The sequence below is a fragment of the Rosa rugosa genome, chromosome 6 (assembly GCF_958449725.1).
Source record: "Rosa rugosa chromosome 6, drRosRugo1.1, whole genome shotgun sequence".
NCBI classification, from domain to species: domain Eukaryota; kingdom Viridiplantae; phylum Streptophyta; class Magnoliopsida; order Rosales; family Rosaceae; genus Rosa; species Rosa rugosa.
The window spans coordinates 17,418,627-17,432,212 of record NC_084825.1 but is presented as its reverse complement, the minus strand read 5'-3'; the positions used below and the strand labels follow the sequence as shown (position 1 = coordinate 17,432,212).

General features: G+C 39.2%; 1 protein-coding gene across 1 annotated transcript; it reads left to right on the top strand.

The window, feature by feature from the left end:
* Positions 1–51: 51 nt before the first annotated feature.
* On the top strand, positions 52–5,146 carry LOC133716309 (ubiquitin-like-specific protease 1A). Its single transcript, XM_062143016.1, has 10 exons — positions 52–230; positions 3,193–3,259; positions 3,357–3,442; positions 3,511–3,601; positions 3,763–3,861; positions 4,029–4,115; positions 4,199–4,318; positions 4,601–4,692; positions 4,781–4,865; positions 5,084–5,146. The coding sequence occupies exons 1-10, from the start codon at positions 52–54 to the stop codon at positions 5,144–5,146; spliced, it is 969 nt and encodes a 322-aa protein (XP_061999000.1).
* Positions 5,147–13,586: the final 8,440 nt, after the last annotated feature.

Here is a 13,586-nt window from a genome sequence, read left to right as displayed (position 1 = left end):
CCTGCGAAAAACAAAAGTTTGGAAGTGGAAGTCTCATCTAGGCTGCCTGAAATGAAGAAGAAAGGAAATGATGCGAAAAACGGAAATTTGGAAGTGGAAGTGCAAACATTGAGTCAGAACTTTAGAAAACTGGAAGTGGAAAATGCTGAAACAGAAGAAGGTGAAAATGAAGTGAAAGGTGAAACAGAAAAGGATGCAAATGTTGTGAACTTTTGGACTCAAGCTGACAAGTATAGTATTAACAATTACTATTGATTTATTTTCTGTAATTGTTAGTGTCACCTGTGATGCCCCGGAAATTCGTATTTATTTTCCGAGGATTTTCCGGAATTTAAATTGTGTTATTGGATGGTTTCGTGGCTCGTGGACGGAGCGGAAGTGTTTCGGACGAATTTTTGTTTGAAAAGGATGACTTTAGGGGGGTTGCAAAGGTTGACTTTTGATACGTTGAGATTCTCCGAAAACTTCCTTCACGAAAGTTGTAGAGCGCGTCGATACGAGTTCGTGGACATGCGGAACGCGAGAATTGGAGTTCGTATGAGGAAGTTATGGCTATTGGAAAAAGTTTCCATTTTAGTATATAAAGGGAAAATCAGATTTTTTATTCATTTTCCTCATTTCCTTTTCCGGAAACCATCTTCTCTCTCTCTTCTCTCTCTCGTCCGCGTCTTCAGAGTCGAAGATCTTCGACTGACCCGACCCGGACCCGGCATTCCGACCCGGTCGGAACTCACAGCTCCGGCGACCTCTTCCGGTGAAACCAGCCCAGAACGACTCGCCTACTTGCTCCGGTCGTCTCTGTGGTGGTCTCTTACGGCGATTCTCCTTCTCGGTGGCAGTTCAAGGCGGCACAGGTTGAAGAAATCAGACCCGACCGGAAATCCTTATTCCGACGTCGGCAAGGCTTCGAGTTTTCTTGGTTGAGCTCAGAGCAGCCTCGCCGATCGATCCTTGGTGTTTGTTTTGGATCGATTCACGTGAAACTTCGATCAACTCAGTTTGGATTACTTTTCACGGCTTGTGAGGTAGTTTTCGATCCCTTATGCTTGTTTTCTGACTTCGAGCTAGTTATGAAAATCCACAAGCTTGCTTAGATGAAGCTTTTTGATGTTGGGAGTTTTGTGAAATATTGAGTTTTGGCCGGCGGCGGTGCGCCTCCGTCTGTGGCGGCGTTCCGGCGGTGTTCCGGTCATGTATGGGACTGTTTCTGGTATTATATGTCTTCTACTCGTCGATACGAGCGTTTCGATATATAATATGCAAATTTTGGAGTTCGTATGGATTTGTTATGATTTTTACCGTTTCATATCGGTGAATTTATTCGATCCGTGAGGATCCGAGCGTCCAATCGACTTGTGGTTGGGACGTGTCGATCGTGGATGTATTCCGGAGACATAGGGTAGTCTCGGATGTGGTTTCGCCTCAATTGGCGTCACTTTGGGGATTTTAGTTCAAAACAAGGGTTTCGAACTTAAATCAAATGTGAATCGTTACTGATTGAGATCATTGGTGATTAGGTGCTTCTAAAGGTGAATTGGACGAGTTGTTGCTGATAGTTTTGGTTCGGTTCTGTATTGAAGACGCAGCGGGAGTTTCGAGGTGAGTAATCTCACAAGGTTCAATCATGAACGGATTTAAATTGGTTGATTTTGATTAGCTTTCGAAATGAACTATAGATGATATTAGTGGCATTTCTGAGTGGATGACTATGTGTGTATATATATATATTATGGGATATATATACATACATATGTATTCATGATTTGGTGGGTTGTGGATTGATGAAAACAATATGCATGAATTGATGCTTTTTATTGTTTTGAGTTAGGGCTTTTCAGAAAACAAATGATTATGGAAATGGTATTTCTATTGTTTTGAAAAGTGTTTGAGGATTTGAGTCACAGGTTGTGATTTCTCCATTTGATTTGATTTAACGTTTTGATCCGATGACCGGTGGTCTGAGGATGTGAGAGTCATAGGTTATAATTTCTCCATTTGATTTGATTTAACGTTTTGATCCGATGACCGGTGGTCTGAGGATGTGAGAGTCATAGGTTATGATTTCTCCATTTGATTTGATTTAATATTTTGGGGTCTAGTGCGACTCATTTGATGTTTTGATCTAAGGGTCAGGTTGACCTAAAGATTCGGGGTTGCAGGTTGCATCCTCAGGCAATGTATATCGTAAGGTTGAACCTTGGCCGAGGTGACAGGTTACGATATATTCAGTTAGAGCTCTAGTCTGTCTGCCATGGTACTTCAGGGATCTAGGTAGGTTACTTATGACTCCTGGGTACGTATTTTGTCCAGGTTGGACTAAAAGAATCATATGCTATTTGTTAGGTTAACGATAGGTATGATTGATGTGTGTTGTGTTTTGTCCAGGTTGGACCGATTTGTTGTTTTATCCAGGTTGGATCGATTTATCATATTCGAATTGTTAGGTTAACGATAGGTATGATTGATGGGTGTTGTGTTTTGTCCAGGTTGGACCGATTTGTTGTTTTATCCAGGTTGGATCGATTTATCATATTCGAATTGTTAGGTTAACGATTTATATGATTTTGTCACGGTGTGACTTTCGTTGTTTCTTTTGGGAAAAGAGCATTGTTTTGGGAGGCATGGTATGTTTCCTTATTTTCGAGTCGAAGGTTTTCCTCGTGTTTTGGCGTGGGTTGCGCGGGCTTTTATCCCGTGATTTGGTGTGAGTTGTTTAGAGTTACTCATACGGGCTTGCAAAAGCTTATCGGGTTTGTTGTGTGGCAACCCGGTGCACCATTCAAACGGTGTAGGGGTTAATCCTGCAAGTTAGGATAATCAGGCTGAAGCTGAGGTAGCGCCTTTGCAGCTTTACGGTAGGAAGCAAATTTTGTGACTTTATCGTTATTTGGACTTCCGTTGTAGTGAGCTCTGAGGAGCATTTACGTTTATCTTGTTGTTGACAATTTAATTCGTAAGCTTGTGTAATATATAACTCTTTGGAGTGAGTGTATATTAACTTTGAGGGTTCAGGGCATCAATATGTGTGTAAGATTAAGGGAAAAAAGATTTCAGGTATTTTGTATTGATGACTGGACGTTCACGCATATATAATTATGGGGTTATATATATCGATTTTCATGTGTGTAAAATCAGGGGCGTGACATCACCCCTCTAAAAACGTTTCACTTGCACATTTTACTTCAATTACAGGGCAGCTATCTGGCAAAACAAGGAGTCTGAGACAAGCATAAAAAGCGAGGATGATATCAAACACTGTGTAAAATCAGATTCCATGCGTTAATTGCCACAAGGCAGTATTTTACTTGCGTATTTTGTGTTTTCATGGACGTATTTTGTGTTTTCTTGAAGAGCAGGAACATGCTGCGGCCCATGAACATTTTATACCTCTTACAGACGAGGAACATGATGCAGTTGAGAAAGCATTTTCTTCAGCGGATGAGTACGTATTAATGCCTATGCTGTTTCCTGCTAATTTAGTATATTTGAAACTAATATCTCTGGGTGCAGCGAGGTCCTGGTAACTGATAAGAGCTTAAACATAAAAATCACTGGTGAAAATTTTCGGTGCCTTAAACCACGCGCATGGTTGAATGATGAGGTGTTTTAGATTACATTCTATCAAATTGCTATGTATTATTATTATTATAATAATGACAAAGAGTTGTCTTTCTTCAGTACATTTTGTTCTTGATAGCGGGTAGGTAGGTACTTTAACAGCTGGTGTAATTTATTGATCCATGTACACCTTATTTTCTGTAGGTGATAAATGTCTACTTAAAGTTGCTGAAAGAGAGAGAGAAAAGAGATCCCAATAAGTTTTTGAAATGCCATTTCTTTAGCACATTTTTCTACAAGAAGGTTTAGGACACAGCCTTTTTTTTTTTCTTTCCTTTTTTTTCTTTTTCATGTAATCTCAGTTTCACTCAATTCAGTAACCTGTCTATATACCACAAATGGATCTCTTGCCAGTGGCTCTATATGAGTAGACATTTAACTATAACTTCCTGTTGGACTGTATATTGCAGTTAATCAATGAGGGAAAGGTCTATAACTCTGTTCGAAGATGGACTAGTAAACATAATCTGGGATACAGCCTTATCGATTGTGACAAAGTAATTCATTTTGGAGTCTCTTCCTGCATATATATTCAGTTTAGCTGGAGTTACATTTATGCCTACTGTGGTTTTTTTCTCAGATATTTGTCCCTATCCACAAAGGAGATCATTGGTGCTTGGCAGTCATAAATAAGGCAGATCAGAAGTTCCAGTATCTTGATTCACGCAAAGGAAAGGATGAGGAAGTGATGGAAGTGTTGGTATAATTTGTAGCCATCTTTTATTCATCTTTTAATAAGAAACTATGTAACACCAGATGTTGGTCCTTAACAACCTTGTTTTTGGTGTGTGTGATGTGCGAGCGCATGAACATCGATATAGATACCTTTATGTATGCCCTCCTTGCATAAACAGTATACTCGTAGCTTCGAGTCTTCATGCTTTCTAGAAAAAGTAGATTTATTTTATGGCAGTTTATAGGTGCATTAATTGTGAAAGACACACAGTATATTTTTTATATCTCATTTGGTAATGTTTGGCAGGCCAAATACTATGTTGATGAGCTGAAGGACAAGAGTGAGGAAGAAATTGATGTGAGTTTCTGGAAACGTGAATTTGTTAAAGACCTTCCTGAGCAGAAGAATTTCTAGGCACCTTTGTCCTGAGCATTATATCCTTTTGAAAGTTACTGCTAGAAAGATTTTTCTTCCTAATCAATAGAGGGATTTTAACAGGTTTGATTGTGGCATGTTTATGATCAAGTATGCTGACTATTACAGCAAGGGCTCCGAGTTGTGTTTCAACCAGGTAAGGCACTCTAAGATGCTTTGTGTGGCTTGCCAAAATGAAATGGATATGTTTGTCTCACACTAAAGCACTTACCTTTTTCAGGTAGGATTGATATATTTTCCCAAACTTAAACCATTAAAAATGAGGACCATCTTTTCTGGTAGTACAGTAACCATTTCTCTTTTGAGTTAAAATACAACTCTCAATTGATCCAACTTTGTTTCTTGTCCTTGTAGGATGACATGCCACACTTTCGATTGAAGACAGCCAAGGAGATTCTACAATTGAGAGCTGAATGATTTGACACTAGCAAGGAACAATTGAGAACTGTTGTTCTATTGTTGTGGCCCTATTTTGAACAGGACCATCATTGTAATATTTGTTTCATTTTTCTTTTATATGAAATTGAAAAGAAAAACGAACTTTGATATGAAGTTCAAAATTCAACTTCAAATGTGCCAAGTAATTTCAAAATTCTTGAGGAAGAATATAACATCAGTTTTGAATCTGAGAGTTTAAAATCTCATTCGATCGTGAAATTGTTTGTGTGTAGTTTTTCTTTTTAATTTCTTGCTCGATCTAGTTTATATATCTTTATCATGTGATTTCATACTTCTGCTTTCAGTGCAGGTATAAAGGACATGTGATAAGCCTTTGAAAAGAAACACAACCTTGATAGTCCCTTGAAGTGGAAACACCACTTGTGTGAGGTTATGCAAGAGACATCATGTTCACTTCCTAATTCAATCTTAAACTGATGGAACAATGGTTGAATTGAATTCACATTGTCAGGATGTGATTCATTCAAAAGGAAGTTGATCTGTGTAGAATCTGAGATGATGAGTGCTTGAGTCTGAGCATGATCTATGTTGTTCTGTATGATCTATGTTGTTCTGTTTGTGAACTCCTTTATAGTAATATTAGGTATACATATGTGCTTGTGTGCAGTTGACTATGTTTCCCTAATTCTGCCATGATGTAAGCTCTCCAATTTGGTTTATATCAGTTTTCTAAACTCTTGCCATTGTCACTTTAGCTTAAATGTCAACCCTGCAAGCTTCATGTATGTATGCATGTTTCTGTTTTTTGCTGTTGTTTTTCCATGTGCTTGAATGTTATCTATTGTGATTGTAGGTGAACATGGGCCAAGTGAGCACAAGAAAGTTATTGTGCAAGCTTGAATGGATAACAAGCTTACCCAAGCTGAGTTTGCTCGAGTAACACACTGCATAGATAGACAAAGCAGAGAGAGAACCCAAGTTACAACATTTGTCTATCTTGAACAAAGGCTGTTTACAATTTGAGCTATCTTTGTGTCTGTTCTATAGTTAATCAACTTCAAGATTGAGTCCTATGTACTAGTAATCATTTGGATCTCTGTCTAGTTATATTCTTTGGGAAATTATAGCATGTACTTGTGTAAAATTACTTCTTTGAACAATTCAATTTATCTTTTTGTTTTTGAAATTGAATGGTTCCGTAACCAAATTATAAACTATAACAACAATTAAGATAAGCAAAATGTAACTGAATTGAGAGGAAACCCAACAAATTGGTACATGAGCCAGGGCTAACATTGCATGCTAGAGTTGGAAAGAAAAAGACAATTGTCCAAGACTCAAAACGGGATTAAATGGTACAACAACTCATGTATAGAAATAGTGGACAATCAATTTACATATTGCTCGACAACAAGCCACAATTTTGGTTTAGCCAAGATAAACTAGACCGTAATAGACGAGAAACAAGTTCCAGTGTCATGCAGCAGTTGGATCACAAGGTGTCCTAAATATGTTGGGGGAGGATTAGGCGGAGGTAAAATTCATTTTTACTCCAGTTCGGATTTTTTTTGTCTCCATTTCATTGTTTGTTGACTAATCAAGGACTAGCCAACGTCCAACTTAGACTAACGGGGCACGACCACGTGTTGACAGTTTCCATTCACTGAAGGTGCACTGGATACACTCCCACCCCGGAGTCTTTCAAAAAAAACATAAAAATTCCATGAATTTCTTTTAAAGGTTCCACATTCCAATCACCGCTCAACTTCAGTAAATGTAACATAAGATGGAGTGGTCCTTTCACCCTAATCATTCAGTATGATCTCTACAAAATCAAACTGCCTCGACACACGAGTATGTTGTTCCCAAGTCAATTCTGATTGCATGGCACCGTTCTCCGATTTATTCCGTTGAGCAGCAATGCATTTGGCAATTAACTAATCACCAAACTATGTGCAATAAGGTATATTTATGTATAGGATTCCATGCCAAGCAAGACGATTGAACATGTAACTCTCTATATATAGAGGCCCTATTCTCCTTAACCCTAGCTTTGAGAAAGCCAAAACCCTGAAAAAATAAAATAAAATAAAATCTGTGGGGGATTGTGCTGCTCCAAATTTTATCTCGTAGCATTGAACAATTTATAAGTATCATTGTTTCGGTCTAATCCAAAAACCAAAACCCTTGGAAATTAATTTCTTGGTAGCAGTTTGCGCTCAAATATTTACTTTATTTTCGTGGGCCCTAGAAATTTATGGGTTGCGCAATTGCGCTTGGAGAGCGCTATGAGAATATCAAATACTCTCAACTCCCCAAACGGCACGACAAATGAAATGCCAATTTGAATATCCCAAATCCCAACTCAGTAAATAATATTTTCCCAAGAATTTTTATAAAAAAAATTGGCATTTATAATTAGTCACCGCAATAATAAACAATATCACATCTCTAAATCCACAGCCTAGATATTGACATTATAGCGTTAATGTATGATTTTTTTTGCATCTGTTCACCTTTGTTATTCCAAGATGAAAATTATAGCCTTAAACTTCACTGAAAAATCACCGCAATAATAAGGTTTTTATTTTGTTAACCCATTGTAATACCCGGTTGTTTTCTTTAATCAAAGCAAAAACATAATTATGGCATTGCTTTACTTTTCATGATTGCACTGCTTTACCTTTCATGATTATGTTTAATTAGTAGGGCTGCTTGAGAATTGTTAATCATCGGCTGACACCCTTGATCGACCGACACCAGAAACAAAAACAGAGCAAAGGCTCTCTCTCTCTCTCTCTCTCTCTCGTCCGAAAACACAAAAACAGAGCAAACGCTCTCCGTTCTTTTCCTTCCTCCACCGGCCATCAATCGACGCCGGACAACCTTCAGTGGCTTCGTCTCAGCCTTGCGAAGCTACCTGCTGCGGTCTTGGGTCACGGCACAGCCGGAAGCGGCGGCGAAGAGACCGGGTTCGTCCAGCCCCGATTTGGTTCCAAGCATGGTAGCTCGAGCTACCGATCACGAAACCTTCTTAAACTCCATCCTCAGGTTCGTCTCAACCTTCTGAAACTCCCAGAAGCACCCTTGCACGACGGCGCTGTCTCTGGAGGCAGCTGGAGTTCGACCCCGATCGGATCAAAACGGAGCAAAGGATCCAAATATCTCGAACTACAGGACGTATTTTTGAGTGTTTCTTGGACTGGTGAACTCAGAGTGAGGAGCTGAACAACTTTCCAGAAGGGATCGAGGCCTGAGATTGAAGTTTTTACGCCGAAACTCAAGCTCGCCGGATTCTGGAATTTTTCCGGCCACCGAGACTTTTGATCAAGATATCTCGAGCAGTAGAGCATCATTTTGATTGATTCTTGAACCAGTGAGTTCGCCTTGAGGTTCTTAACAACTATCCAGAAGGAATCAAGGCCTGATATTGAAGTTTTTACGTCGAAATCATAGCTCGCCGGTTTATGCAATTCTCGCCGGTTTCTGGAACATTTCCGGCCAAGTTCAACTGTTCTAGGTAATTTTCGACCACTTCCGTTCATTTTCAGACTTCATGCTAGTTAGGAAAGTGGTTGGGCTTTATGAGATGAAGAGGAGCAGCCTGGCCCCGACACCATCGGCGGTGGTCGGCGGCGGCTCTGCCCCTAACTCCGGCGGCCCTTTCCGGCCACCTCCGAGGGTCAAAAATGTGATTTCCTTACATTTTTAGATTTTACATTTCAATACGATCATTTCGATATATTATATGCAATTTTTGTATATCGTATGATTAAGTTATGAATTTTACGATTTCGATCGATTTCAATCGTTCGATTTGTGATCTGTGAAGATCGGACCGTCCGATGGACATGTAGTTTTGATATGTTGATCTTATGACTGTCCCAGTGGCTTTGTGTGGTCATGGGCGAAGATCCGACCGTTGGATTTTCGTATAATTGCTAAACAGTGATTAGGGAGACGATTCGTGAGAATCCGTCCGTCGGATTTTCGTATAAATTGGTGAAGATGTTAGTAAGGACGATTCAGGAAGATCTGACCGTTGGATCTTCGTGATGATTTTTGGAGGATGATCCTAAAGGCGATTCGTGAGGATCCGACCGTTGGATCATCATTTAATTTCGATCCGACCGTTGGATTGTCATTTGAGTATGTTTTTGAATGTTTTGCTAAGTTAAGATCGTATCTGACTAGGTGATTGACGGTTTGAGTTGGTGGACGATTGTGAATCGTATTTTGAGCTGTTAAGAAGACGCAGCGGGATTAGAGGTGAGTAAACCTCACGTGGTTCATATTACGAACCGAATAAATTTAATTACTTTATTTTTTGGTCGTAATTATGTGAAAATATTTGTGTTTAATTGTGGAAATTGTTTGAATTAAATAATTGTTTTGGAAAAATATGAACTCAATCGACTACGGTTCATAGGGCTACGGCTCACAGGTAAGAAAATGAATTTAAGTATAAAATGAATTTATTGGTTTATTGCGTGTGAACTATAGTTGGTATTAATAGGCATTCCTGTGCGAATGTCTATGTATATATATTATTTACGTGAAATAATATGTATTGTTTGAGTTGTGAAATATTATGTATCGTTAGAGTTGTGTTGAGTTTATTGTTGAAAAGCAACATATTGTGAGAGGTGTTGAGTTTATTGTTGAGAAAACAATATATTGAGAGATGTGTTGAGTTTATTGTTGAGAAACAATATATTGAGAGATGTGTTGAGTTTTATTGTTGAGGAACAATAAATTGTTGTGATCTGTGATGATCAGTAGGTCACGGGGTGACCATGGCATACTATCAGTGAACCACGCTCTCGTACCGGGCTGGTGGTTACTAATAGCATTAAAATCGTGAACCACGCTCTCGCGCCGGGCTGGTGGTTACGATCAGTTAGAGCTCTAGTCTGTCTGCCAAATGTTGAGTGATCTTATGAGGGAAATTGAGAGTAACTCATAAGTGTCTATATATATATATATATGAGAGTGAGAAAGTGAAGTGGTTTTGTGGTGGTCGTTGTGATTGTGATGTTTCTACATTTCTATACTTGAGTTAAAGGAAATGTATTTTAATAAATCAACAGTTCATTCTTGTTTACTCATACGAGCTGTCAAAAGCTTACCGGGTTTTGTGTTGTTGCAATCCCGGTACACTATTCAAATTGTGTAGCGGGTACTACTACAGGTCAGGAGAATCAGGAAGGTGATCGAGCTGCGTAGAGTAGCTGCAAGTGTGTTATTCTGATTTTCTATTGTGAGGTTTGTTATGCTCATTTAGAGCTTTACAATTTTACTTGTGAGAGTGAATTTGTAATAATAAACTCGAGGTCTTCGAGATTTTATATTTGAGTGGCGAGTGGTGTGTTTGTTCTGAGAAAAAAATTCAGAACGTTTATTTGATTAAGTTGTTAAATTCATGTTTCGGATTTGAATTTGTTATTCAAAATTCGGGGCGTGACAGTTTGGTATCAGAGCGTAAGGTACATATTTGGTTACTTACCGAGTGATGGCCCGTCTGCAGCGGATCCCCATCGTGTGCTCTCCGGTATTGGCAATGTCATTGGGTATGTGTGAGTGTTAGGAGTTGTTTAGGCCGCTAAGTCATCTTAGGAACGTGAATACCTTCCCCGTAGTATTGACTTGGTTAATATGGACTTGTATTTGACTTATATTGTGTTTTAAGTGTTATACGTGTATTAACCAAGCATACTATACTTCTTAGGTGATGGACATTCGGAGGGGTAGTCCTTAGAACCGTAGAGTTGTCTTGTAGGTTTGTATTAGAATAAGTTTAGTTGCCGTGAGTTGCAATCTTCGAGGAATGGGAACTTCCGGATTTAACTCTGTTGAGTCGGTAAGGATTGTTTTATGGAAATGTAGTTCTTTTGTATCTTGAAGTGTTTGGTTGAACGCATGGTGTTGACCTATGGTTGTATCTAATGTTGATGCAAGTAGTTAATCGATGGTAGTTATGCCTTCTTTAGTTGGATTAGCAGAAGTTTTGGGTGGAAGATACTTATCAAAGAATGGATATCTTGTTTTATAACTAGGTGTCGTAGTGAAGCTTTTAATTGGCATACAATTAGGCGTTTAAAGTGGCTCCGAGGTATCTATATTGACCTTGTGTGAGGATTGAACTGTTAGTATAGTTTAAGAAGCTTTGTAGTGATGCTTAGTCCACTAGGTGACCAAATTTCAGAAAGGAAGAGCTATGAGTAATTGAATGGTATCCGTTCAGGAGAAGTTCAATCTTGTAGAGGAGGTAGTACAACTTGTTTCGGGACCTGGTTGAGCAGTTGTTACTACTCGACTATCTAGGCTAAGTAGGGAGGTCACTAGACTAGGAGCAGTGGCATTTAGGATGGTACAGATTACTCGTTAGCCAATCTGTAGATTGAGAATCTAGGAGCAGTTGGAAAGAGAATGGATCTCACCAACTTAAGATGATAGGAGTATGAGAGATTATGAGGCAGAATTCTTAAAACTATACTGGTTTAGGAGACAAAGGGATGCAAGGAGTTTGGCCATTAAGTTTCAGCTAGGGCTGAATGCTTCCCTTTAGCATGATGTAACCATTTGATAGAACTTATTTTGGTTAGGGTGTTAGTCATTGAATAGGAATATTGACTCATGTGGAGCTTGTGGGTAGTGTTGCGGTTAGGGAAGAGATTGTTGTGGTTTTCGAGCTTAGTGATGTAATTTGGGAAATACTTATGTTACCTTTAAGGAGGGTAGTGGAGTTTGTTATCGAGGTGATACCAGGTATGATACCTATATTAATAGCACCTTATCGGATGACACCAACTGAACTTAAGGAGTTGAAGGTTCAAGGTGAGAGTTTACTTGAGTAGGGATTCATTAGACCTAGTACTTCTCCATGGATTGTACCGTGATAATGGCGGGATTTTGTGCTAAGGAATTAGGAATATAGTGACCATGTCTTGGGAGGACTTTGTAGAACCCTTCTGGGACGTGTGCTTATACTCTAGTGATGGAGAAGTTTGAGTTGATCTCGTTATGTTAGTCTGGAGGGTTATGTATGTTGGAGACTAGGAGCTTAGCTCACACAATTATGTCAAATTGTCTGGCTGATAGCTGTTGAGGAGTTGGCCCATAAATTCTAGTAGGTACTGAATTATGAGATTAGGGAGAGAGTGGTCCCTTTACAGCTGCTTTCCATGTCAATGGACCTTGCTAGTGCTTGGGCAATGGAGCAGAAATTTCAGATTTTTTTGGGAGATGACAACAATGTGGGATTTCCGAGAAGGAGGGAAATGTAGTTGTAGAGAGAGCAGTAGTACGTCAGGTACTCAGTGTGGGTCCTGGAAAAGGCAGATGATCATTAGCAGGCGTCAACTGAGGTAGCTGCTGAATTTAGTTCGACTACACACGTTGGGCATGTAGCGCTCTTGTGATGTTCTAAATAGGAGGTCTTAACCATTATTCGTCCTTGACTTTAGTGAAGTATTGCATTTCTTCAGATTTGTTTTGTGTTTGGTTTGGCTCATATGATTCTAGCTAGACCTCTGTGTGACTTGATTTATTGATGTGTTTTGAGAATGATTGTTGGTGATACATCTTTAAGAAGGTGTGGCAGCTTTTGTGGCAGTGCTTGTTTAATTGTCTGGCAGTATTTTATGGCTGTCTGTGTGACAATGATTAATGATTATGTGCGTAATGCCATGTAATGATTGTGTATGGGTTAGTTGAGGCTAGACCTTTTTCTTGATTGTGTTCTGAGATTGTAAGACACTTGTTGTGTAGTGATGCATGATTCATTGCTACTATGTTAGATTTTGTGTATGGATCGACATATGAAAAGATTGATATGACCTCTTGTTAAGATGACTGTAAAAAGGCATTGTGCTGGCGTATGAGCTGAGGTGATAATATTGTTTTGCAACCCTAGGAGTGCTAGTGTTGTATTATCAATGCATTGGAACATATATTGTTGTGAGGATAGGATTTTGAACTGTGGTATAGTCAGGGTGAGATATTAGGTGCTTTACCAATATCGATTGGTGGATCTAGGTATCTCTCACGTAGGAGAGGAGACTAGTCTAAAAAGCTTCGAGGAATTACTAGAAGTACGAGCGCAGCATTTTTGTCCACAGATTATTGGACGGGATGAACAAGTGGTTCAGGTGTTAGAGATCAAGTTGAAGACGTGCGTTTTTAACTTCAAATGTAAAGCTAATACTAAGGTCTATTAGGCCTGTTGCAAATGTATCGGGAGGTGGAGATTCGGTGTTTAGTTTTACCGTATCTCCTAGAGTATGGTGGCAATGAACGTATCGATGTGACTAGAATAAAGAAGAAGAAGGTTATGATGGATCCAGGGCAGGGGATCGGGGTTTTGTTGAAGTAAAAGTTGGTACAACCATCGTTGGTTGTAGGTCTAAAGTTTCTATTTTAGACGAGATTACAATACAACATTGAGCGAAGGATTTGA

Excerpts from the sequence above, each read along its gene's own strand:
- LOC133716309 (XM_062143016.1), top strand. The coding sequence starts at position 52 with ATGAAGAAGAAAGGAAATGATGCGAAAAACGGAAATTTGGAAGTGGAA. Across the intron at positions 3,443-3,510 it reads GCATTTTCTTCAGCGGATGA|CGAGGTCCTGGTAACTGATA; the intron begins GTACGTATTAAT and ends CTCTGGGTGCAG. Across the intron at positions 4,693-4,780 it reads TTTGTTAAAGACCTTCCTGA|GGATTTTAACAGGTTTGATT; the intron begins GCAGAAGAATTT and ends TAATCAATAGAG.